At 62.1% G+C, this 23,080-nt stretch overlaps 1 protein-coding gene across 5 annotated transcripts in view; it reads right to left on the minus strand.

The window, feature by feature from the left end:
• Window positions 1-23,080, minus strand: part of IGSF9B (immunoglobulin superfamily member 9B) — a 47,858-nt gene that overhangs the window by 19,697 nt on the left and 5,081 nt on the right. Inside the window, exons 2-15 of one of the 5 annotated variants that reach the window (XM_079930035.1) lie at window positions 18,760-18,957; window positions 17,165-17,311; window positions 12,158-12,309; window positions 11,792-11,909; window positions 10,594-10,735; window positions 10,171-10,316; window positions 7,878-8,020; window positions 7,451-7,591; window positions 7,250-7,366; window positions 6,855-7,005; window positions 5,967-6,078; window positions 3,750-3,925; window positions 2,142-2,368; window positions 1,352-1,436 (exon numbers count right to left, since the gene is read on the minus strand). In XM_079930035.1, the coding sequence (XP_079786161.1) occupies window positions 1,352-1,436; window positions 2,142-2,368; window positions 3,750-3,925; window positions 5,967-6,078; window positions 6,855-7,005; window positions 7,250-7,366; window positions 7,451-7,591; window positions 7,878-8,020; window positions 10,171-10,316; window positions 10,594-10,735; window positions 11,792-11,909; window positions 12,158-12,309; window positions 17,165-17,311; window positions 18,760-18,957 (2,055 nt within the window). Of the gene's footprint in view, window positions 1-1,351; window positions 1,437-2,079; window positions 2,369-3,749; window positions 3,926-5,966; window positions 6,079-6,854; window positions 7,006-7,249; window positions 7,367-7,450; window positions 7,595-7,877; window positions 8,021-10,170; window positions 10,317-10,593; window positions 10,736-11,791; window positions 11,910-12,157; window positions 12,310-17,164; window positions 17,312-18,759; window positions 19,319-23,080 lie in introns of those variants that run through there. The other 4 variants (XM_079930034.1, XM_079930033.1, XM_079930032.1 and 1 more) reach the window with 4 other exon arrangements.

Genomic DNA, 23,080 nt, shown 5'->3' on the forward strand with positions numbered 1-23,080 from the left:
GCAGGCGGGCAACTTCTGCAGGGGGTCAGCGTGTCCTGGGCACCACAGGCACGTGCTGGCACGGAGCGGGGCATCAAACAACGTCCTTGTTCTACAGGCAGAAGTGAGCCTCACTTGGTGCCCAGGTCCGCAGAGCTCAGAGTGACAGCCGAGACTGGACCAGTCCACTGCGTTACGTGTCACCTGACAGTTGTGTTAATAAGTGCTGCTCTACAGGCTCATCAAAGGGGAAGCCTATGTATCTTGATACATTTGGCCAGAATCCATTGCCATGTCAAGGACAGCGAGGGATTAAAACAATCCAGATCGTGCTGACTGGCTGAGTGGAAAACAAGGGCTCAGCCTTTGGAAGTGGGAGGCTTCAAGACAGGGAACGCCGAGGGAGCTGCATCCTTGTTTACCACGGGAACCTCCCGACTGCCGGGAATGAGACATAAAGCCACCGAATGCAGAACAGTTCGTGAGAGGCACCCCCAAACCCTCAAGTCCTCTCTTCTAGCTTGGCTGCAGCTCTCTTCCCTGGAGGGAAGCCAAGACAGAAGTACGCTCGTCTCTGCTGCTACAGCAGGCACCTCCGTGTAGAGAAAAACAGCCCCACAGTGCCTAGTATACGCGACAGAAGTCACAGCCGCTCCCCACCGGCTTTCTCGCCCGCCCACCCCCCGCCCTCCCCGCTGCCCCCATATCTCCACCGGGCCCGAGCACGAGCTTCTTGGCCCAGCTCTTGCCCACTGCCTCCGAGGGTCTCTGCGAGTGCTGCCCGAGGACGTGAGCCACTGCTGGATCACTAAGCAAAAACCTCTTCCCAGACCAAGGGAACCACTTCTGGGAGAGGGGCCTGCTACATGTGAGGGAGTGTAGCTGGAGAAAGATGTATAGAAATGGGACCAGAGCCAAGAGAAAGAAAGATAAATGGAGAAAATGCTGGGGAGTTCGCTTTATTTAGCCTGAAAATATCTACGGAGAGGAAGGAATGGAGGAAAACAACACCAAACAGCAATTTTCCAAATGAAACACCCTAATTATGAAGCCATCTTAACGAGAGGCGTCAGTAAGTACTGCTGACCTGTTTCTGTCTCTTTGCTCCAATTCGCCCCCCACCCCCAAGAGGATGACACCAGAGGAACAGAAATGTTATAGCAAAAGGGCTTAAGTCCTTTTCAACTATTCTAACAAGAACCTTAACTGGATTTCTCTCTGTGGTTACCTTATAGAAACGGTCATGAACGCAGCACTTTAGACGGAGAAATCCTACCCACCTGGCAGGCTTCAGCCGGCGCTTTCGCTCTACTTCCAGCTCAACCTCTTCCCATAAGAGCTGTTCCACAGACGCCGCCCCTCCCCCAAGTACCTGTGCTGGAGACGCCGGCGATGTTGCTGGGCTCGCTGATCAGATCCTGCATGACAGCCAGGACCCGGAACTCGTACCACGTGTCCTACAGCCCCAGGGAGGACACCCCATCGTCAGCCAAGCGACCTGGACCTGCGACAGCCGCCCATCCTCCCCCCACCCCAGCTCTGCGACTCGGGAGTATCTGCCGACTTCCATGGGATGAATACTCCCACCGTGGCCGATTTCAAGCTACCAACGTGAGGTCACTGAAAGCAGAGTTGGGCAGAGATGCCACATGGGCTCTCAGGAGTGCAGGGAAGGGAGAGGGAACATAGGTGGGACGGGGGGCCACTGAGAAATACGCTGCTGCCTCTCCAACTAGAGAGACCTCCCGGGTTAAGGGGAGTCAGCTGGAAAAAAGCACCGTCTTCTCCTCCAGGGGCTCGGAATTGCTAACGAAGGGACCCTACTCTGGGCAAGTGGAAGACAACCCTTCTGGGAAGCCTCTGCCCACGTCAGACTCCCGCAGGGAGCTGGGCCCCCAGCCCACCCTGGCTCGTGTCGGCACCTGGAGACCCCTCAAGCGAGAACGGCACTCCCGGCGGCCACAGGGCCGACCTCAGCTGCAGTGATCTGAGGATCCCAAACCTGGCAGGAGACCCGCGAGCACAGGAGTGCAGGTGTGGGACGGTACGCAGCGGCCCACACACACCTGAGCTGGGTCACTCAAAGCTTCCAGTGATTCTAGGAAGAGTCACGTCACTTCCGGAATTGAGAAAAGCAGCGGGGAAAACGCTAGGCACCTCACCTGGGACAGGTCCCTAGCAAAGAAGTCCCCATCAGTGCCAGGTATGGCGTCATCCAGCGTCTCCCAGCGCTCTCCGACGCGGAACTCCAGGATGTAGCGGTCGATGGGGAAGCTGTGGTTGGCAGGTGGGAGCCAGGACAGGAGCACACCCTGCTGGGTCCGGTTGGCTGTGAGGCACCTCGGTGGGGTAACCAGCACCAGGGGTTCTGGAGTTGTGACAGGGAATGCTGCGGGGGAGGGAGAGGTGATGGCGGGGTTGCCGAGGCCGCTGCAACCCCTCTACCCACACGTCCCTGTGGGGGCAGTGACCCCAGGGCGATGAGGGCCACATCCCCAGGGTGCAGGCATCAATTCAGGACACGTGTCCCATGAAGAGCCCTCGTGACCCAAGGGAAGGGGGCAGGGTGGGTGGGCCCGAGCCTCCTGACTCCATTTCCAGAGCACTTCTGACGACACACACAAGGGCATCAGGTCCCGTGAAAGGAAAAGAGTCAGGAACTTCAGGGAAGAAGGAAATGTAATTATCTTTTGAATAAGACAGTATCTTTGAAAAGATACTATAGGGACTTCCCTGGCGGTCCAGTGGTTAAGACTTCGCTTTCCAATGCAGGGGGTGTGGGTTCGATCCCTGGTCAGGAAGCTAAGATCCCACATACCTCAGGGCCAAAAAACCAAAACATAAAAAACATAAGTGGGCTTCCCTGGTGGCGCAGTGGTTGGGAGTCCGCCTGCCGATGCAGGGGACGCGGGTTCGTTCCCCGGTCCGGGAAGATCCCACATGCCGCGGAGCAGCTGGACCCGTGAGCCATGGCCGCTGAGCCTGCGCATCTGGAGCCTGTGCTCCGCGATGGGAGAGGCCACAGCAGTGAGAGGCCCGCGTACCGCAAAAAAAAAAAACAGAGGCAATAGTGTAACAAATTCAACAAAGACTTTAAAAATGGTCCACATCAAATATATCTTAAAAAAGAAAGAAAGATACTACAAAATGTATCTTTCATTCTCTTCCAAGGAAGAAGGAACATCTTCCCTCAGCACTGCTCACTCCATCCGTTCCCCTCTGGCCCAGGTGGAAAAACAGGCCCCAGGGCACAGGGCTTTGGGGTGGGGCAAGCCTCGGCAAGAAAGAATGTGGGACAAGGCTGGCGTGGGGCCGCCTGGTCACAGCCAACCTCTCTGGCCGCAGACAGGGGCCAAATGCAACAGCAGGCGGGCAGGGTGAGCCGCTGGGTCAGGGAGGAAGAGGTGGCCCTACGCCTGCCACCAGACGAGGCCGGGGGCCAGAGGAAGGGAGCAGCGGGAGTGCAAAAGGAGGAGGAAGGACCCCCACCACCCCGGGAGGCCACAGAAAGATGCAAACACGGGGCCAGTAAGGAACGATGGAACTGAAGCTCTTCCATCCATCTGAGGACACGTCAGTGCAGCCCACAGCGCTCAGACGGGGCACGAGGCACCCTGGCCCGGACAAACCCCGTGGGACGGTAGGATAGACCCTTACTGGGAGGTCAGTGTTGGTTGTATAAGGCACTTAGCAAGGCGCCCGCATACAATGGGCAGGAAATGTCTGCTCTCCATCCCAGCCCCTCCAGGAGCATCCCGGCCCGGCCTCACCTAAAGTGTTCACAGTGACCACCTCACTGAAGGCGCTGGTGCCCAGCTTGTTCTGGGCCAGGACACTGAACTGGTATGCTGTCTCGGGCTCCAGGGCATCCACCAGCAGCCAGCTGGGTCCCGGAGGCACAGGCAGGGACAGCCAGTCGTGGGGCCCAAACCGTGCCCGCTTCATCCTGCCCGAGAGAGAGAGGATCGGGGACGAGGGCGCGGGGTGGGTTACACTGGAGACTTGAGAGGGCACACAGGTGCTGGAGTTGGGGGCGCTGCCCCAGCCTCCCCAGCTTAGAGGTCAGGAGCAGGTCACAACCCCCCAGCTGTGGCTGTGCCGGTCCCCATGAAGCCAGGTCCCCAGCCACTACTGGCGCCTATTCTCTGAAAAGGGACCCTTGGCGTTACTGATGCTCGAGATACTGGTCAAATTACCAATTGCATTCTGGGAGAATCTCACCCTGGTCAGAGCCCTAAGAGTGGCGCAGCCCTGGGAGTGAGGACGCTGGGAACAAGGCAGGTACCAAAGTGGGAAAGTGGGGATGAGCAGGACCAGGGGGAGGCCGGGTGCCCTTGGCCACCCGGCCTCCCGGGGACAGCCAAAGTGGGACCTGCGTGACCCCGAGGGCACAATATGTCCGAGTGGGCTTGAGTCACTGAGGAGGAGCTGGGCGCAGGACAGAAATAATCAGTGCTTCCCCACAGTGGGGACCAGGACCAACCCCTACGGCTTCTGGGTTAGAGGTCACCAAGGAAGGCCGCGCTGTGGCTACAGAACACTGGAACCAGGGGTAAGGGTCGACCCTTGCTCTGCAGCCCACTTGACTCCCTGCAAGCCATGAAGCCGGCGCCCAGGCGCAGCGCCCGGCGCCACCACGGGGAGGACACATCGTCCCGTGGGATTGGCCACGCAGTCCCTCAGCAGCCTGAGGACCCCCGTGGAGGCCAGGCCCCTGCAGGCTAAGGGCTCACGGCTCACAGCTCAAGCCTCTGCCCGGGAATCGGAGCGGAGGCAGCCGAAAGCACAGCAGAGAGAAACCAGCGCTGGAAGGAGGCCTCCCCAGCCCCGTGACCGCCCTTCCCCCGCCGGCACCACAGCAGGCAGCAGAGTGACAAAGCGAAGCAGAGCCGCAGCAGCGAGGGAACAGTCCACGCCCAGACCTTCAGCTCGGGCCTCCCCAAAGGCGGCCACACGCCCTGCCCTGGCCACGCAGCCGCCTGGCAGCGTCCCGCCTGCCCTGGGGAACAGGTGGGCATGGGAGGGGGCTCCGCTTCAACTCCGAGCCCCCCAAGCTCACCACCTAGGTCCAGTGGGCATCCAGAGCTCAGAACACCTAGGTAATCAGAGGCTGGGGAGCAGGCCAGGTCTCTCTGACTCCCTGCTGCTGAGAAGTATACGGAGGGCTCTCCCTGAATCTCCAGGCGCCCCCGACCCAACCTGGTGAGCCTGGCTGGGGCTACACACCCAGATGAGACAGGTCTGGAAAGGAGGAGGTGAGGGCTCACCCTCCCGACTCGAGGATGTCACCCATGATGCAGGTGGCCAGTGCGTGGCTCAGGAGAGGGATGTGGGGAGAGAAAATCCTGAGGGGAGGGGTGGACCTCGGCTGAGGCCTCTCCTCCCAGCTTTTCTACACCTCCTGTCCTCAGCCTGCTTCATGCATTATTAAGATGTCTGTCTGCCCCGAGGTTTGGGAAAGATCTCAAATCTCTGCACTTCGCTAAGTGAACGTATAACCAGGTACAAAGACGACAGACACACGGTCCTAGGGAGAAAATGCACATGTGCAGAAAAGGCCAGGAAGGTGAGCGCCACTTCACACTGGGTTTCTGGAACCACTGGTGCAGGGTCAGAATAAAAGATCTATGCTTGTGGCTGGCTGTCTTACGATGCCCTTGAACATCCGGACTCTCTTCCAGGCTCCAGAGAACAGAGCAAGCTGGAGGAGCAAGCCAAGGACAGGGAGGGGCCGCGAGATCAGCTGAGGACGTGCAGCACAGGGTGACAGACCATCCAGGCCCCAGCCCCGCCGTCATCCCAGACACCCCACCCCCCTGGAGCCTGGTCACCGGGCAACACACCCCACCATCCGGAGGGAGGTAGGGCAGGTGGAGAGCCACACCCTTCTCATAACCTGCCCCCTGACCCCAGGGACTGATGAGGGGTGGGGGTGGGGGGATAAGCAGAGAGCAAGGCGTGCGGGGGTGACTCACAGAGGTCCGTACCAAACAGAGAATGTCTGCTCAAATCCTCCATCGTAGCCTGGCTCCCAGGACACGTTGGCAGTTGTCATGGAGACCTGGACCCGGACACTGCCCGGGGCATGGGGGCTGGTGCCTGCAGGCCAAGCGGACACCTCAGGCGGGAGGAACTGAGCCCGCGGAGCCGGGCTGGCTGTGACCTCGTGCACCTGGCAAAAGCGGTGCCCCGGGGGAGACGTCGGGACAAGGACGCTCCGAGGAGCTGCGCCCAGCCCTGCTGGGTCATGGGGCTGGAGGAGGAAAACCGTCCCGCGGGCAGGCTCGTCCTTCCAGCAGGAGATGCGTGAGCATCAGGAATAAGGGCCGGAGGGAAACCAGCCCCTGGTCATCAGCCCCGAGAAGGCCCACGCTCGTCTGGAGAGCATCAAGTGCAGCCGACGGCCACAGGTGAAGCCCAAAGGCCCCCGTCGCACACAGCTCTCTGGCCTGAGACCCAAACACCAACGTGAGAGCCGCCCACCAGCCCGGCACGGCAGTCAACACCTCCGGCAGGAGCTCGAGCCCTGGGCCTACCACTCAGTGCAGTGACGCCAGGCAGGGCGTCCCCCCCAGACCAGCCTCGGTCTCAATGAGCGAGCGTGGGGGGAACACCAGCTCCCACCTCACACACGTGTGTGACGAGGCGCCTCTAGGTGCTGAGCCTAAAGCTGGTGGTAAATGCTCAAAAAGCACTGGCTGTTGTCACGACTGTGGCTGTCTGTCCCCAGAGGGGCAGGGAAAACATGCAGGCAGAGGAAGCGGGCACACGTGCCCGGAGCCCCAGGTCAGGGGACCCCTGTGCCAGGCCCAGCCCGGACCTGGGGGCAGACAGCCCCACACCCAGAGCCCGGCCCGCCTTCCCACGCCCCATACCGACGACAGTCAGGTGGGTGCTGGCAGTGATGCTGGTGACCACATTGGTGGCGCTGCACTCCCACTGCCCGTGGTCCTCCTTACTCAGGGCGCGGAACTGCAGGCTCCCGCCGGGCAGGGCGCTGTGCTTGCTTCTGCTGGGCTTCCCTACCTTGGCCAAACACGGGGGCGGGGAGGAGGGTGGGAGGAGGGGCAGGGAAGAAGAGAAGCCACCAACACTCAGGGGTCCAGGAAGGACAGGGGCGGCACCGGGCCCCAGCCCGCAGCCCTCCCTGCCCGCCCCCACCCCGCGCCAGGAGTCACCGTCGCTACTCAGCCCCCGCCCCGTGGGAACAGCGCCGTTCCCAGGCCGTGCCCCTACCGCGCTCCCCAGGAGCCCCGGAGCCCAGAGGTACCTTCCTCCACGTGATGACAGGGAAGGGGTCCCCGGCGGCGGCGCAGGGGATGACCAGCTCCCGGCCGGCCTCTTGCCTGTACTCCCAGCCTGGTAGCACCGTAAAGTACGGGGGGTCCTAGGAGAGCACGGCGAGGCCGTGACGTCGGGCATTTCAGGCGCCCAGTGCCCGCACGGAGGCGGCCCGCAGCCCCGGCCTCACCTTCAGGACGAGCCTCGCGGGGGAGGACTGGCCCATGGTCCCCAGAGTGTTGTAAGGCACACAGGTGTAAGTGCCAAGAGCCTCCTCTGTGGCCTCCTCGATTCGGATGGAGCCGTCCTCCATCAGGGTCCAGCCCAGGTTCTGCTGGGGCACAGACAGCGCAGGGGAGCTGGCGTCAGGAGCCGGCGCTCGGCCCAGGCCCCTCAGCTGGACCTCAGCTGCTCCTCCGTGTGCAGGCTGGGGGGGGGGGGGGGGCGTCTCGCAATGCGAGAACAGCCAGGCCCTGCTGGACTCGGCCCACGGGAAACAGCTCTTTGCTCTCCCCAAATCCTGGGGGGAGGGGAGGGGCCCTGGCAGGAACCAGATCCCCAGAGGTAGCACCTCAGGGCCGGGGGCCTCCCGCGACCGGCACACGGCCCTCCGGCACCTTCTCAACCTGCAGGGGGCGGCCGTCCTTGTTCCACTTGACCACGGTGGCCGGTGGCTCTGCGTCCACAGGGCAGCGGATGTAGCCATGAATTCCCACAGGCACATAGATCACGGGGGGCATGTTGAGGACGCGGGCTGGGTCTGCAGGGCCGCGGGTGTGGGGAGGGAAGCAGAGGTGAGAAGGCAGGCGGGGGGGGGGCGAGCCACCCCACAGCCCAGGGCCCCCCACTCGGCGCAGTGCCAGGTGTCGGCCCAGCGGGGGCCACGAGATGGCAAAGCCCACTCCCCGGGCTGACCGCCCAGAGGCCACAGCAACCGTCGTCCTGTCTGTGCAGCCCTGCATTCTTAAGAACACCCGTCTGAATGCACGGAGGCACCGCTGCTCCTGCCGGCCTGCAGCTCCCCCCACACACCTCCGCCCGGAGACGCAACAGCCGCCGGGACGCATAAGATAGCAGCATCCCTCCCGAGTGTCTGCGGGACCCCAAGCCCTTCCTCGCCCCACGTCCTCTGCGGACGGCGACCAGGGGCGGAACCACAAGGCTGCTTTTCTGCCCTGCCTCGGTTTCCCATCTGTGCAGGTGGGGTGCAGAGTCAGCCACGGAGCTGCTGGAAGTTTCTCAGGACAGCAGGAGCAGCAGCTCTGTGACGTGGGTGAGCCGCCCGCCCCCCCCCGCCAGGCTCCCAGGCTCCCACGAGGGCCATGGAGGAGAAGGACCCAGAACTGCCCGGGAGGCGGTGAGGATGAATGGGCGGCTCTGTTAGCATCTGGAGCCCTTCGGAGAAGAGCATTGCATAAATACCAGGCCGAAGTATATATTTAGACATGGCTTCCTACTTTCGTATGGTAGATTTTTTTTTTTTTCTCCTCCAAGGTTTTCAAAGGGTTTATGAATGAGAAATACTCTGAACACTGCTTTTTAGCAGAAATAAAGATCCTTGTCTCACCCACCTGAAAATCTCACCCAACAGGTTCTCTTTGAAGGCAGGAAAGAGGTAAAAAACGACAAGTGGGAGTGGGTGATGGTGCCAGAGGGAGACAGAGAAACGCTTCCCTCAGCAGACACGGCCACAGCCTGGAGGACGGAAGCCTTGGTCCTGGTGGATCATCGTCCTTTGGAGACCACCCCTGCCGGCCCTCTGCCTCCGCCACTGCCCCCTCCATGCCCGGGTGACACAGGCAGAGAGGTTCTGCTCCGCAAGGAGCCTGCCCCGCCCTTGGCACCTTCACAGCCTGGGCACACAGTAAGTAACTTGTCAGAGCTTTTTCTCTCCTGGGTGGCACAGGCCTGGGGTTCTGAGTCACACAGCTTTCCTTAGGCCTCACAGCTCTTAAGAACTCGGGACGCATAAGACAGCAGCTGAAAGTCGTCCTCGGCTGTGGACAGCGGAGAGGAGGCCTCTGCCCACACCAGCAGCATCACCACGTGAGGGCGTGAGGTCGGGACTCGGGGGGCCCACTGCCAGGCCCATGCTCAGCCCGCCTCCCGGGGTCACCAGCTGTTCTAATGTCCTCAGCTCAGATGCCACCTCTGGGCCACGCCTCTCCAGATGGTCATACTCTCGCCCGCCCCTCCGTGTTGTGGGAGGGAGTGGTTCTTGCACACGAGCCCTTGTGTGATGGATAGCCTGTCACCTACCACGTCAAGAGGGGCCTTTATTGTCAAAGTGACGGAGCCATCCTCCAATCAGGAGGAAGAGATTAGCCCTCGGCACTCATCCTCTCCCCCACTCGAGACCAGCAAGCTGAATGACGCTGCACAAAAGCCCTCGGTCGTTCCGGCCCAAGAGCAGCCCCTTCCCCTGGGTCTCGGGCAGCCCTGGAAGGCGCGGCAGGGAAGCCACCAGGGGCCCGCTGCTGGGGAAGCGGATTAGTCACCCCAGAGAGGATCTGTCCCCTTTGCCCACCCAGCAGGGGAGCAGAGAGCGGCAGGAGAGCTGCCCCACTGGGTCTGAGCCACATGGCCCTCAGATACTAAGAAAAAAAACACCTCATTCAAGGTGCGGACAGAGGAGCTGGCCAGCGCCGGCACGAGGACGGCGTCCAGAAGGCCTGCCTGTCCCTGAGCCCAACCGGGGCGAGGCTGACGGAATGGATTAGTGGACACGGGCGGCCGTGCGGCCCGGAGAAGAGCCTGGCGGGGGCTCGATTCACCTCCGCTGGCCAGCACGGGTCAGGCCTCCTCCCGCGCTGTCCCGTCCCCGCCTCGGCCCCTCCTCCGCCCACACTGCCTCCACGCAGCCCTCCAGCCCCCCATGTGGCCAGCGTGGCCTGAGCCTGCCCCACTCACACTGCACGGTCAGGTACGCCGAGGCCGAGGGTGAGCGTCCCAGGCTGTTGCTGGGGACGCAGGTATACTTCCCCGCGTCCTCAGGCTTCACCCGGAAGATAATCAGGGTCCCATCGATCAGGATCCGCACCCTCAGCTTCAGATCACTGCAGGGACACAGAACACAGGACACAATGGCGGGGGGGGCTGGCGGCGGGGGGCAGGCGTCTTCCATTCAACACTGGGACGACATGCCAGCGAGTCCTCCGCACGGCTGAGGAGGGGGACAGGCGCCGTCTGCACACACACTGGCCTCAGCATGAGGGACACATGGACCGGATGCCCCCAACCCCTGCCAGCTCCCAGAGCCCAAGGGCAGCCCCTGCTCGGAAGCTTCACCCCGAGGGGGCCTGGCTGGGCCCCAAGGGAAGGGCGGGCACTCACTTCTGGAAGTAGACATTCTCGTCCTGCCAGTACCAGGTGTAGGTAAGGTTGCCGGGATAGGCCTCTGCCCGGCAGGTGAGCAGAGCATCCTGGGATATGTTGACAGTGATGTTCTCAGGAGGGGAGACGATGAAGGGAGGTCCTGGGGGGACAGGAACAAGCATGACTTCTCCTGGCGGGGGGGTTGGGGGAGGACCACAGCGCTGGGCTCCCAGGAGGCTCCGACCCTCAGGAAGGGGCACCCCAAGCCCTGGGAGGGACAGCGGGGAAGGCACTGGTCCAGGAGCTGGCAGCGCAGCCAAGCAGTTGTCATGGAGACGCATCCAGCTGCTGCCTGTGCTCAGGTTCTTCCTCTCCCTGCAAGTCCCAGGGATGCAAGGGGTCCGGAGGTGTGGCCGTGTGCTCCCAGCCTGCTGTAGACGCCCGCCCCACGCACAGCCCCGCTGTAAACCTGGCTTCCGAACAGCCAGTTAACCCCTACACAGGCGTGCACACTCACATACACACACGCACACGGCCCTCCCTGCCCCTTCTTCTCTGCAGTGGAGCCCAGGGCAGCACATGTGCAGCAAGGAGAAAGGAACCGCCTTGCCTCTGGAGGAGTAAGAGGCTTCCGGCTGACCAGATAAGGGTGGTGGGCGGGTTGGGGCAGGGGAGGAGAGGGGTGGAGCTCCAGCAGCCCCAGCAGTGCGAGCCTTCCAGACAGGCCCAAGTCGCAGAAGCAGCGCACAGCCGCCACCCGACCCCTCGAGCAGGACGGAGGCTGCCCCCTCTGGGGGCTTCGAGGTCCCAGGCAAGGCAGACCGGCATCTCAGGTGCTGACCCCACAGACGCCAGCCCCACCAAATGCCCTCCATGTTATTTAACCCTCTGGGGTTGGACGGAATTCCTATCTTTATTTACTGATGCCATCGTCAGAGGGTGGAGGCCTGAGAGAGGGCTCCTCCCCCGGGGAAGGAGGAGGCCCAGCGGGATGCCCTCCGGACATTCAGAGAAAGCAGAAACCCACTCGGCATGGCACGCCTCCCGCCACCTCACGGGGGGGGCCGCCGCAGGCCACCAAGGAGCCCCACGATATGGAGAGGAGCTCCCACCACCCCCAGCTGAGCCACCCACGCCCTGGAAAGAACCCCCCAAGCTCAGTGGGGCCGGAACTCCCTGCCAGAGGCCCAGGGCATAGAGGCCAGATCGCTCTCACCTTGGACGAGCAGGTGGGTGGTGTGGATGGCCTCCCCCTGGATGCTGTACGCGCGACAGGTGTAGGCACCTCTGTCCTCCCGACTGACCGAAGTCACCGTCAGGCTGCCGTCACTCACCTGTGGCCGAGGAGAGTCGGGCTCAGCTCCCAGCCCTGGGCCCGCCAACCCCATCCCAGGTGGAAGTGGCCTGGGGCCCATGCACCTGGGGACACGGAAGCAGGCTTCTCCCTCCGAGGACACGGGTGCCAGCCGCTCCGCCTGCCGCCTCCAGCCCCACCTGCGCCTCCGCAGTGTGAACTGTCACAAGGACGGAGGCTCAGGGCAAGGAGGAGTGGGTGCAGCGGCCGCGGCAGACCCACACTCACCTGGTACTTGCCGCTGGCACCTAGCAGCATCCCCTCCTTCAGCCAGGTGACGATGGGCTTCGGGTTCCCAAAAGCTGTGCAGGTCATGGTGATGCTGCTGCCCTCCTTGGCCTCGATGTACTGGGGGGGGGTTTCTGTAAAGGTGGGAGGAGCTGCAAGAGACCCAAGGCGCGGGGTGGGGTCAGCCAGCGGCCCTGCGAACAGCGAGGGCCCTGCGCTGGGCCACCCCACGAGGCCGGCGCCCTCCAGGAGGTCGGAGGTGACACAGGTGGCAGGCCCTGCCTTGTGCAGGGGGACCTGGAACTCAGCATGGCTGGATCCCATGTCTAAACTCCCCCCATTGCACACACCCAACTCCCAATAAAGGACTGTTTGTCCAGCACCCACAGGGAGGCCCCCATGCTCAGCACCAGGGATGCGGCAATGAATGAGGCACCCGTCACCCCACGATCGTCCAGACACCCCTCCTTCTGTAACCCCAGCCCAAGCAGGCCCACGGTTCTGGGACATCTGCCGTCTGAGCCCTGTCAGGCCTAGCACGGATCTCAAGCCAGGTGACAAAGACTCGCCCAGGCTCTGCAGCGACGATCCCCCACCAGGCAGACGGCCCGGTCCACGGGCTCCTCGCTCCTGAATTCTCTAAGACTGTGCCAGACTGTCCCCAGCACCTGCCTCGGAGTTCTGACTAAAATCCCAGCCGGTACGAATAACACACTCTGTCTCACCTGTCTGAGCTGCCTATAGAAGCCACCTGATCAACCCCAACTCCCTGGACGATCATGCGGGGTCTTCTGGAGTGGGGAGCACTGCTGACACCAGCCTAGGGTCCACAGCACCGGGCTCAAGGCTCCAAGTTCAAATCCAGCTGCCACTCGCTCTGTAACCCTGGGCTCAGCCACTCTGGGCTCTACCTAAACCCCACCCTCAAGACCAGTGGCAGGAATTAGCGAGGTAAAGTCCGTGAAAGGAGCAGGTAAGACGTACACATGTGAAATGGTGGTCATTCTGTCGTCACTGTCATTGCTGTCGGCCGCCCAGGGCTCCTGAGGCCCTGACGAGAAGCTGTGAGAGGGGTCTCCTCGGAGGCTGCCCTGCCCCAGGCCCAGGACACGCCGGGGGTCACGGCCACCCACCACCTGCCACCAGCCTCACCTCCCGTTGCACACCCCTCAACTCTGCTCCGACACAACAGCCTTCCCGTCTTCCTACACGTGCCAAGGACTTCCGTTCCTGGGGGCTCTGCGTCGGCCACCCCCCTCCTGGGCTGGACCCACATCTCACCCTTGCGGCGCCTGCTCGCCTTTGCTAAAATGCCACCTCTGCCTCACCTGGTCAGCCGGGCTAGGAAGGCACCTGCTGCATTCCTGTCTCCTCAAGACTGTTTAAAGCACTTACGACCAAGTCTCCTGAGAGCAGAGATTTCCAAGAATCCCACTATGTGCCCAGCTTTTAGCGCAGTTCCTGGCACGTAGTAGAGTCTCGACAAACATTGGTTGAACAGACGGATGAATGCAATGAAGGAGCCACACACCTGCACACATGCGCGCGCACACACACACACACACACACACACACACACAGCAGAGCAACACAAATGCAAACGCAAAACCGAAGACAAGACCATGGCGAGACGGCTTTCTTCGACGATCTCCCCACCCCTCCGCTGAGCGTGGCCGCACAGGGGGCACAGGAGTGAGGACTGGGTGACCAGAAAGCAGGCTTCATCACTCACGACACATCCTTGAGAAAGTCCATCCTCACCCAACGTCTAATACACCAAAAGTGATGGTAAAACTCATTCCAAGTCCTTGCAGAGGGAACCTGGCATCCGAACCCCAGGCCCCTCCTGGCCTGGCCGCGCGCTCACCCCAGCAGAGCCCTCCCGCCACGCCTGCCCTTGAACTCCAGCTCACACAGCCATGGCCTCTGTTACCTCTGCGTCACACTTAAAGAAAAGATAATATGATAAATTACATCCTGAAGTGACAAATTAATTGCTAATTACATAATTACTTTACTGTTTAGGTGCTAATCAGGAAAGCACTTGGAACAATTTCGAGTTTTCCGGATTATTTACTGGATCAGGTGTGAGCTTACCAGCTGCACTTCTAGGTTTAATTCTTCTCTACAAATGCCCTATAATTAATCGTGCACGTTAGAAATAGGCTGGTCTCTCCAAGCAATTCATCGACCTAAAGCAAGGTTTCACTCTGGCTTTCCAGGTATTTTATATGCAATAAAGAAACAACTGGGCTTGTTTCCTCCCAACTGGTCTTCGAGAAAACACAGAAGGAGAATAAGACAATCTGTGATTCTAATTTTTCACCTTCCAAAGGTGATCCCAGTCAGAAATGCCTGACATTAAATATTCTAGTTTGGAAGCAACGGAATGTTGGTGCTCCAAACTCTTTCCTTCGATAATGGAAGTATTTACACGGGAAGGAACCTCAGAATGCAGGAGGAAGAAAGGGTGAGATCGCTCACGTTGGGAGGTGCCTGTGGTGTCCACCCTTGGAGAGGGAGGCCCCTGGTGAGGGGAAGCATCCGATGATGAGCCCCAGTGCTAAAGCCTGACCCTTCCGTTGCCTAAGTGCGCCGGCTCTCCTTCCTCTGGGCCTCCAGGCATGCTGTTCCCTCTGCCCTGGAACACCCTTCCCGCCTCCTGCCCCCGCACCTGGCAGACTCCTCCTCCCCGAAGGGTCTCTGCCCAGGGCTCACTGCCTCAGAGAAGCCCTCCATCCCTCATGCTCCCAAAGCCCATACTGCAATCCTCTCTGGACCTGACTGCCTCGTGACGTGTCCTTCAGAGCTGGGTCTGGGTCACACCCACTGCGTTTCCCCACAGCCGGCCAAGTGGATGTTCAGAAATGTGTGTTGAATGGGTGATTGTGGGTGTATTCCCAAGGGCTCTCCGACCACCACAGGCCACCTCTCCCAACCTGAGGCGCCCCCTGTGCTACCCGACTTCATCTTTTTCTCCCCTAAGGAGGAGGATAACCAGCATTCTGCACACGATGACCCTGCGCAGCCAACCTTCCAGGCGCGGTGCCAGACGTCTTCACCCACAGCGTTTCCCTTAACCTTCACAACAGCCCTACAAACAGGCTTTGTTCTTGGAAACACAAAAGGGAAGCTCAGAGAAATGATATGGGTGCCAGGGATCAGACAGCTAACGCGGTGGATCCGTGAAATAAGCTGAGTCTCATCGGGCCGCGTTCCATGCCGGTCCACCCAAGCAATGAGGAATTCCCAGCCACGAACTCCCCCTGGTGCAGACGGAGCCCGAGCTCTAACAGGACACACGACTCTAACAGGAGGAAGCTCTGCGTCCCGGCTCGCAGTGTCTGCGCATGCCTGCTTCTCTGCTTGCTGGACCGGCCCCAGCAGTGATGTGAGGGGAGGAGGTGAGGCTGCAGGAGGCGTCGGCCCGCCTCGGGAAAGGGCAGAAGCAAGCAAGCAGCGTGGGGCTCTTGGCTCGGTGCTCATCAGTGACGCTGTCAGCAGCAGGTTTACCTTCCTAATTATGTTCTGCTTGGGCTAATATTAAGCCGTTTTCATTCTGGGCACACACAACAGCTGGCATCGAAAAGGGATGACTCAAAAACTCACGGGTGGTGGGGACAGCCCAACCAAGATTCAAAATAAGCCTCCAATCGGTCTCTGGGGACTGACCAGCAGGTGCGCCTGCATCCAGGGGCTCAGGCAGCCTGGACCACTGACCCAGGGCCACCGTCCCTAAGTTCGCTTTCCAGAGACCAGTGCTCTGGCTAAAATACTCTGTTCTTCCAGGGCCCTGGATGGGTTTTCAAGGCGGAAGGAGCACAGCCTGACCCGACCCCACAAGGCAGGGACCCTCGAGGCTCAGAGAAACTTGCAACCCAGGCAAGCGCCCATTGCTCTCTCCAGACCGTGGCACCCAGGGTCACAGACATCACACCCAGAAAGACGCAAGCAGTGGGGGGCGTGTCCAAAGCACACCTGTTGACACCTCAATAACCAGTGCAGCGTCTGCAACACGCGGTGGCTGAACACGTCGGCTCATAAACTGAAGCAAAAGTAACTGTATGGTCAGAAAAACAAATCAAAGGGCTTTCCTGGTGGCGCAGTGGTTGAGCGTCCGCCTGCCGATGCAGGGGACACAGGTTCGTGCCCCGGTCCGGGAGGATCCCACATGCCACAGAGCGGCTGGGCCCGTGAGCCGTGGCCGCTGAACCTGTGTGTCCGGAGCCTGTGATCCGCAACGGGAGAGGCCACAACAGTGAGAGGCCCGCGTACCACAAAAAAAAAAAAAAAAAATCAAAGCAAAAACCCTGCTCCCCTCCACCATGGGGACCACTTCTTCCACTTTCTGCCGGTTCCGGCGCCCCCTGGCTCCTCCGGAATGTCCCCTCCCAAGCGAGGGCTCCCAAGGGCACAGGGGACCCTCGGTCCAGGGAAACCCCGGCCCCTGGGAAGCACGGCACAGCACGAGGGCGGTAAGTACCCGCGGGCATCAGAAGGTACCCTCCGGACCGGGACCAGCAGGATCCCCGCCCGGCCCTGGGTGCGCTCTGCTGCTGCGGATCACCCAGCGTGGAGACTGGCGCCCAACGGTTACTGAGGCGAACGGTCTAAAGGAGGAGGCTGTAACGGGGAGGTGCCCGGAGAGAGCCTTCCTGCGGCTGCTCCCAAGTCCGCCCCGCAGATCCTTAACCCTACCAGTTTCGGGTGCTGGTTTCCACCTCCCTGCGCTGGGCTCTGACGACCCCGCCCGCGGCAAACGCCCTGGTGCCGGGAGCTGCCAGGCCTCTGTGCCCATGGCCCCCAGGGGCTCCAGGACGAGCGAGGGGGCCTGAGGCCCCCAGCCCGGGAGCGCCGGAAGGAGGCGCACGCGCACGCACGCACGCTCACACGCCTGCGTGCACAGTCACGCAAGCACGCACCACGCACGTCTGCCCGCTCACTCGCACGCACGCACACTCTCATGCCTGCACACAGGCACGCGCACGCACAGGCCCACGCACGCACCGTGGATGGTGAGGTGCACCCAGCTGCCGTTGTGGAAGGTGTCGTACTGCTGGTCCAGCAGGAGCACCTTGCACTCGTACCAGCCCTGGTCCTCGGCGCGGACCTGCTCCAGCCGCAGGGATGCCTTGTCGTGGAGGCTCGCGCGGCCTGTGGAGAGGGGACAAAGTGGGTCAGGGGCGCGCAGAGCACCCTTGTGACCCCAGCCCGCCGCCGGGCAGGCCCAGAGCAGGGCGGCCCCGAGAGCCCCAGCCTCGCTGCCCGCCAGCTGCACCGAGAAAGCCTCAGTTCCCTGCAACTTCCCATTCTCTTGGAGCCAAGGAAAGGCAGAAGGGATACGGAGCTGGTGGGAAGGGGGCCAGAGAGCCCAGAAGAAGAGGAGAGGGACCCCGCCCCAGCAGGTCCCCGTGGCTGCCACGCCCAACACCCTGTCTGCCCAGCACTCCTGTGGTGGGCAGAGAAGAGGCCGCTGGGGACAGGGTGCCGGCGTCCCCTCCTAGTCCTGTCGCGGAGGCCAGAGAGCAGAGCGTTCATCCAGCCAGAGCCCAGGTTCCGAGCGTGGCCGCAGGGCCTGTAGCCCAAGAATGAGGAGTGGCTGGCAGGCGAGCAAAGACCCGAGCCGCCCTCCCTAACTCCATTCCCTTCCCCAGAGCAGCCCTCGGGGTCCCCCCTCCGCTCACTCTCCACTCAGGCCCACTCCTCGCCCCAGTGTCACGACCTCCTGTGCTTTCCTCCTTGTCTCCTCGGTAGTGGCAATCTGCCTACAAACCAGACAGTCAAAACCAACCAGGGCCGAAGAGACACAGACACAGGAGGAGGAAGAGGGAGAGAGAAAAATAGAAGCTGAGAAAAATGCAATGCAGACCTCAGAAATCAGAGGTAAAGATAAAAGCTGTGTCTCACCAGTTTCCTCTCTTCCTTTAGACCCCAACACACGTGCATGCGTACACACACTCAGACATGCATGCACACACACAAGCCCACGTGCAACCCTCGCACAGGCACACACGCCCCTCACTCACACCGCCCCACGCCCTCCTCCCTGGCAGGCAGGCCCTGACAGTGACTCAGTGAGGCCACCACTGGCAGGAGTAATTGCAGAGCAAGACAGCACTGGGGCCAGGAGGAGGGAGAAGGGAGGCCGGAGGACGAGGCAGCAAGTGCAGCAGGCGCCCAGACACTTCCCCACACTCAGGACTGGATGAGGCCCCAACTTCAGAGCCAGAGGGAGGGAGTGGGCAAAGCCAGACAGAGCAAACCCCGCGGCCGCCATGGCTCTGACGCAGCTGCTCCTGCCGAGCCAGCCGCCCTCCCGCCGGCCTCCTCTCCCACACATCAGGCTCCTGGGCTCCCTTCTCCTCCTCTGGCCTTGGCCCCTGCGGCCCAGCGGGGCTGTGCAGGAAGCTCTGTGTCTGCCCCACCTCCATGTCCCTCTCCTCACGCCACTTAATTAAAACCTACCAGAGTGCAAAGGATGGGAGGACAGAGACAGCGACTGGAAAACAGAGATAAGAGGCCCGTCGGAAAAGACAAGAGGCCACGAGACACAGGCAGGAGGGACGGTGCGGGGGCCCTGGAGCCAGGCGGGAAGGCCTTACCTGCATACTCAGGGTCCACATGGGGCGGGTAGTAGCCAAACTTGATGAAGATGGGGATGGGCACCCCGAACTTGAACCACTCGACGACATAGGGCGGGGGCTGCCCCGTCACCGGGTGGACCACGTCGCATCGCAGGACCACGCTCTCGCCGGCCCTCGCGGTCACGAACTCGGGCTCCTCTCGCAGGCCGTGGGCACCTATCGGGACAGCCACACGGGGACAGAGGGAAGGAGGTGAAAGGAGATCCTGCCCGGCCCCCCCAGAGGCCACCCCTGCCCTGCCAACCCCAAAGAGCGGAGCCCGACCGCGCCCTCCCCCATGACACCCGCGCCAGCTCTGAGGAGCGTGGCCACTGAGAAGGTGGAGGGGCCTCGGCCCCTCTGTGGACACCGTGGCCCGGGCGCTGCAGCGGGTGAACATGGGACGTCTTCCTGCACCAGGATAATTCCCAATGGAGCCTGGCAGGGGCTGCAGAGGCAGCCGTCCTCCCACGCCCCGCCCCCAGCTCAGCCTGATGTTCACAGCGCGAAACAAGAGTGCTCCATGCAGGAGCGGGGAATCCCTAACAGGCTGCGCAGAGGCTGCTCGTGGCATCAGCAGACGGAAAACCCCGGGGGCCGGAGCTGGCCTTTCTGCCCCTCCTCCCTCGGTCCGCCGCGTGCCGCAGAGGAGGGAGCGGGAGGGGCCTCCAGCCCGCCAGTTTCCACGCCCCAAGTCTATCAGGCTGCGAAGCCCCAGACATCACCGTTAATACCGCAGGAGACTAGGGACGCAGGAGGGGGACCCTTGGGCTGCTAACCTCAGCCAGCTAAGGGGAACATCCCCACCTCCGGCAGAGGACGAGGCGCAAGGCTGGATAGGGCTCGGCCACCCTCCCGAAAGGGACTGGAAGGGACGCAAGATGAGGCGGGAGAGGCTCCCCAGCGGCCCCACCCCCAGCCCAGCCGCAGAGAGAAGCGGTTAACCCAGGCTCCGCCCCGAGGCCTGCAACCCCACCTCCAGCCCAAAGGCACCTTGTCCAGCTCCCTTCCAAAGTGAAAGAGGCCCCTCTCGCTGCCTTCCCTCCAGTACCCACACTACCCCCCAGACCCCAGCCCTTCCACCCCGCCCCTCCCCTCCAGTCCCGGCTGGACCCCTCCAGGCAGCACCAGGGACAGCGGCTGCTCCGCGGAGGCTCCCAGCCCGGGACGCCCAGGAGAGCAGCCCCCGTCCTCCGAGTGCCTCTGGGCCTGATTCTGACCACCCCTTCCACCCCTGGGGGCTCTGGCCCCGCACCTCTCGTCCGTCTCTCCTTCGTGTCTCTGTGTCTTTCTGACTCTCTGTTCGGCTCCGGATCCTCCTCCAACGTCTGTCTCGCTGTGTCTCTGTCATTTCTCTCTAGCTCCCCGCTGCATGGGTGATTCTGTCTACCTGCCTGTCTCTCCCCACCTCCCCGTTTATATGTCTCTATCAGCGCGTGTGTGTGTTGGGGGAACGTGTGGGGTTCCGTTCGCCTGTGCCGGGGAAGGGGTTTTGCTTTTCCACTGCCCGGTCTCCGTGGTGAGCTCTGCCTCCACCTCTCTGGGTCTATGTCTCTGTCTGTCTCTCCTTTTCTCCCTCCGGCTCCAGCTCCCTCTCCTCCTGCAAATTGCGGAAGAAGGAGGAGGCAACCCTTCCAGAAGCTGATTGGCTACCGGTGACATCACTGTTTTCTAGAGAAAGAGCTAAGATCACAGAGTATTTTTGGAGCAGAGCAGACTGTTGCCCTCACCTGCCTGAGGCCCCAGCCGGTTTTCCAACCCTCCCAGCCCTGCTTTAGGCTAAGTTTGAATTCCAGCCCCTCAGGGAAAGCGCAGCAGGCACCCCCACCACACCCCAGGGGCACCAGGTGGGGACAGAGCCCAGCGCAGCACCCGGGCACAGAGGCTGCTCCTGGACCCTGCAGGGATGGGCAAGGAGCAGGCCACCTGAGCAAGCAGGGAAAGCAGCGCGTGTGCGCGCGTGTGTGCGCGTGTGTACGTGTGTGCATGCACGTGTGAGTGTGTAGGCTTTGGAGGAGAAGAGAGGCAATACAGGAACCAGGGTAAGAGGAGGGGGCTCCTCCCGGGGGCCGTCACCTGGGGGGCAGAGGCCTCCACAGAAGGGGCTCCTTCCCAGGCTCTGGCCCCAGCGCCTGGGGCAGGGGGCAGGGTCGCTTGCCCCCCTCTCACACCGAAGGCTCTGGAGGCTCTGGCGGGGTGAGGGTCTGCACCTGGGCTGCCTCATTCTCACTGCATAGCAGCGAGGCAGCCTCTTCCACACCAGCCCCCGCCAGCCTGGACTCAGGGCTACGCACCCACCCCACCAAGGCCCACTCGGGCCTCAGCCCCGCCTCCACGGTTCTTCCTGAGGACCCTTCCACCAGCGGCCGGCAGCTGAGAGAGGACACGGTGAGGCCAGCAGTCCAGAGACAGGAGCAAAGCCAAAAGAGACCCGCTTCCCAGGAAGAAGGCCGGGGCGGGGCGTGGTGGGGGGAGGCCCTGCCCCAGCTCCCACGCTCAGACCAGCCCTCCTGGCTTTCTGAATCCTAAAATATTTATCAGCTTCCCTCATCTCCTCAACACACACCCACACACACACACACACACCCACACACACATACACACACACACAGCGTGTGCTCTCACTCCATCACCCACGAGCACTTCCCCCTCAGCCTGAGCCTTTCTGAGCCAAGCATGTCTAATAAAACACTTTCTCCAGAAAAGCTCACTGCAAAAAAAAAGTAAACATTGCTGGCAGCAGAGACCGAAGAGGGGCTTGACGGAGGAGAGAGATGACCTCAACCCTAGGAGGACATGACCCAAGTCGAAGAGTGAAAGAGAGTCCAGGGGCAAGAATGGAGACAGATGGTAGGGTGCGAACAGACAGAGACAGAGAGAGACAAACAGACAGAGAGATCTCAGAGGCACATAGGACTCAGCCTGGGACACAGAGACACAGGCCTTCAGAGGACCCAGAGCCAGGAGGGGGCAGAAGGGAGGCCGTTAGTCCAGGAGCAGCAGGCTGCTCATGGTGGCTGGCTCAGAGGGGAGCAGGAAGGAGGGGGCAGGGGAAGACAGGGATGGGTGGTGACCTGAGTGGGAGGGCTGCAGCAGGGGGAGGCCCCAGACCCCTCCCCAGCACAGAAGCCTGCAGCAGCGGAGGGACAAGGCCGCAAGCCTCAAAGGGACGCTGGCGTCTGCAGGGTGAGCACCGCAGGGGTGGGAGGTGTCCTGGATGCCACACACCCCTTTCAGAGAAGGCAGGACACAGCTGTACCCGGAGGAGCAGAGCAAATTTGCATCTTGGGGACACACCCTGGTGGGCAGAGAGGGCAAAGGAGGACGCGGTGCCCCTGCGGTCTGGCTGACCTTTCCGAAAGCCCACTGGGGACAAACCTCCTGCTCTCTGGGCCAGGTGGTGCCCGGCGGGTAGCCGGGTCCAGGGCTGCCACTGGCTCCCCCGTGAGCACAGGACCACGGGGCATCCAGGGCCTGACGCCCCCACCCCCCAAGCTGGGGCTCTTCCACAAGCGGGGCTGGGGGAGGAGAGGTGCCAGGACCGGAAGGTCTGACGGCGGGAGAGCCGGCCACCAGGCAAACCCGGCTTCCTCTAGGCCGCTCCTACACACCAGGCCCGTGCTGGGTCGCAGCGCTGGCTGACAGGCGTACTACCATCTCCATTTCACAGATGAGCAGGCTGGGGGCCCCCTGGCTGGCTCAGCCGCCCGCCGGGCAGCAGGTCGGAGCAGGTTCCAGCTGCCGTGTCTCCCCTTGGCCGGGCCACAGGCCCAGGGACCAAGGACGAGGCCCCTCCCACGCCGACCCAAGAAGCAGCCCCCTCCCCTCCGCTGAGTCAGGCCAGCCCCTCCACACCGCACACTCTGGACAGGTTCTCACAGCCAGAGCTCTGCAGCCCTGGACCCAAGCAGGACGGCGGGGTGCGCCTGGGTCAGAAGACAGCTGCTGGCACTGGGCTGAGTCCCCTCCACCTGGGACCCGGGAGCTCGGGCTGGGTGTGGCGGCGGCGCCAGCCTCCTCCTCTGTGAGTACAAGTCCTCAGGGAGTCTCCCCTCCCCCGCCCACCCCAACCCCCAACCCCGTCCCCCTCCCCCTCGGGCACCAGGCTCCCAAACCACAGGCCTGTTGTCTAATAATACCAGCGCCAGCCACCACCTCCATCTGCCAGCCTAAAAATAATCCCTGCTGAGTCCAAAAAAGGCACAGCCCCCAACAGTCCCCCAGGCCCTCCTCCCTGACACGCCAGGGGGTTCCAGGAGATTCCAGGGAGCTTGTGATCGGGCTCCCCGGAACAGCACCC

This window comes from Stenella coeruleoalba, assembly GCF_951394435.1.
Source record: "Stenella coeruleoalba genome assembly, chromosome: 8".
Classification (NCBI taxonomy): domain Eukaryota; kingdom Metazoa; phylum Chordata; class Mammalia; order Artiodactyla; family Delphinidae; genus Stenella; species Stenella coeruleoalba.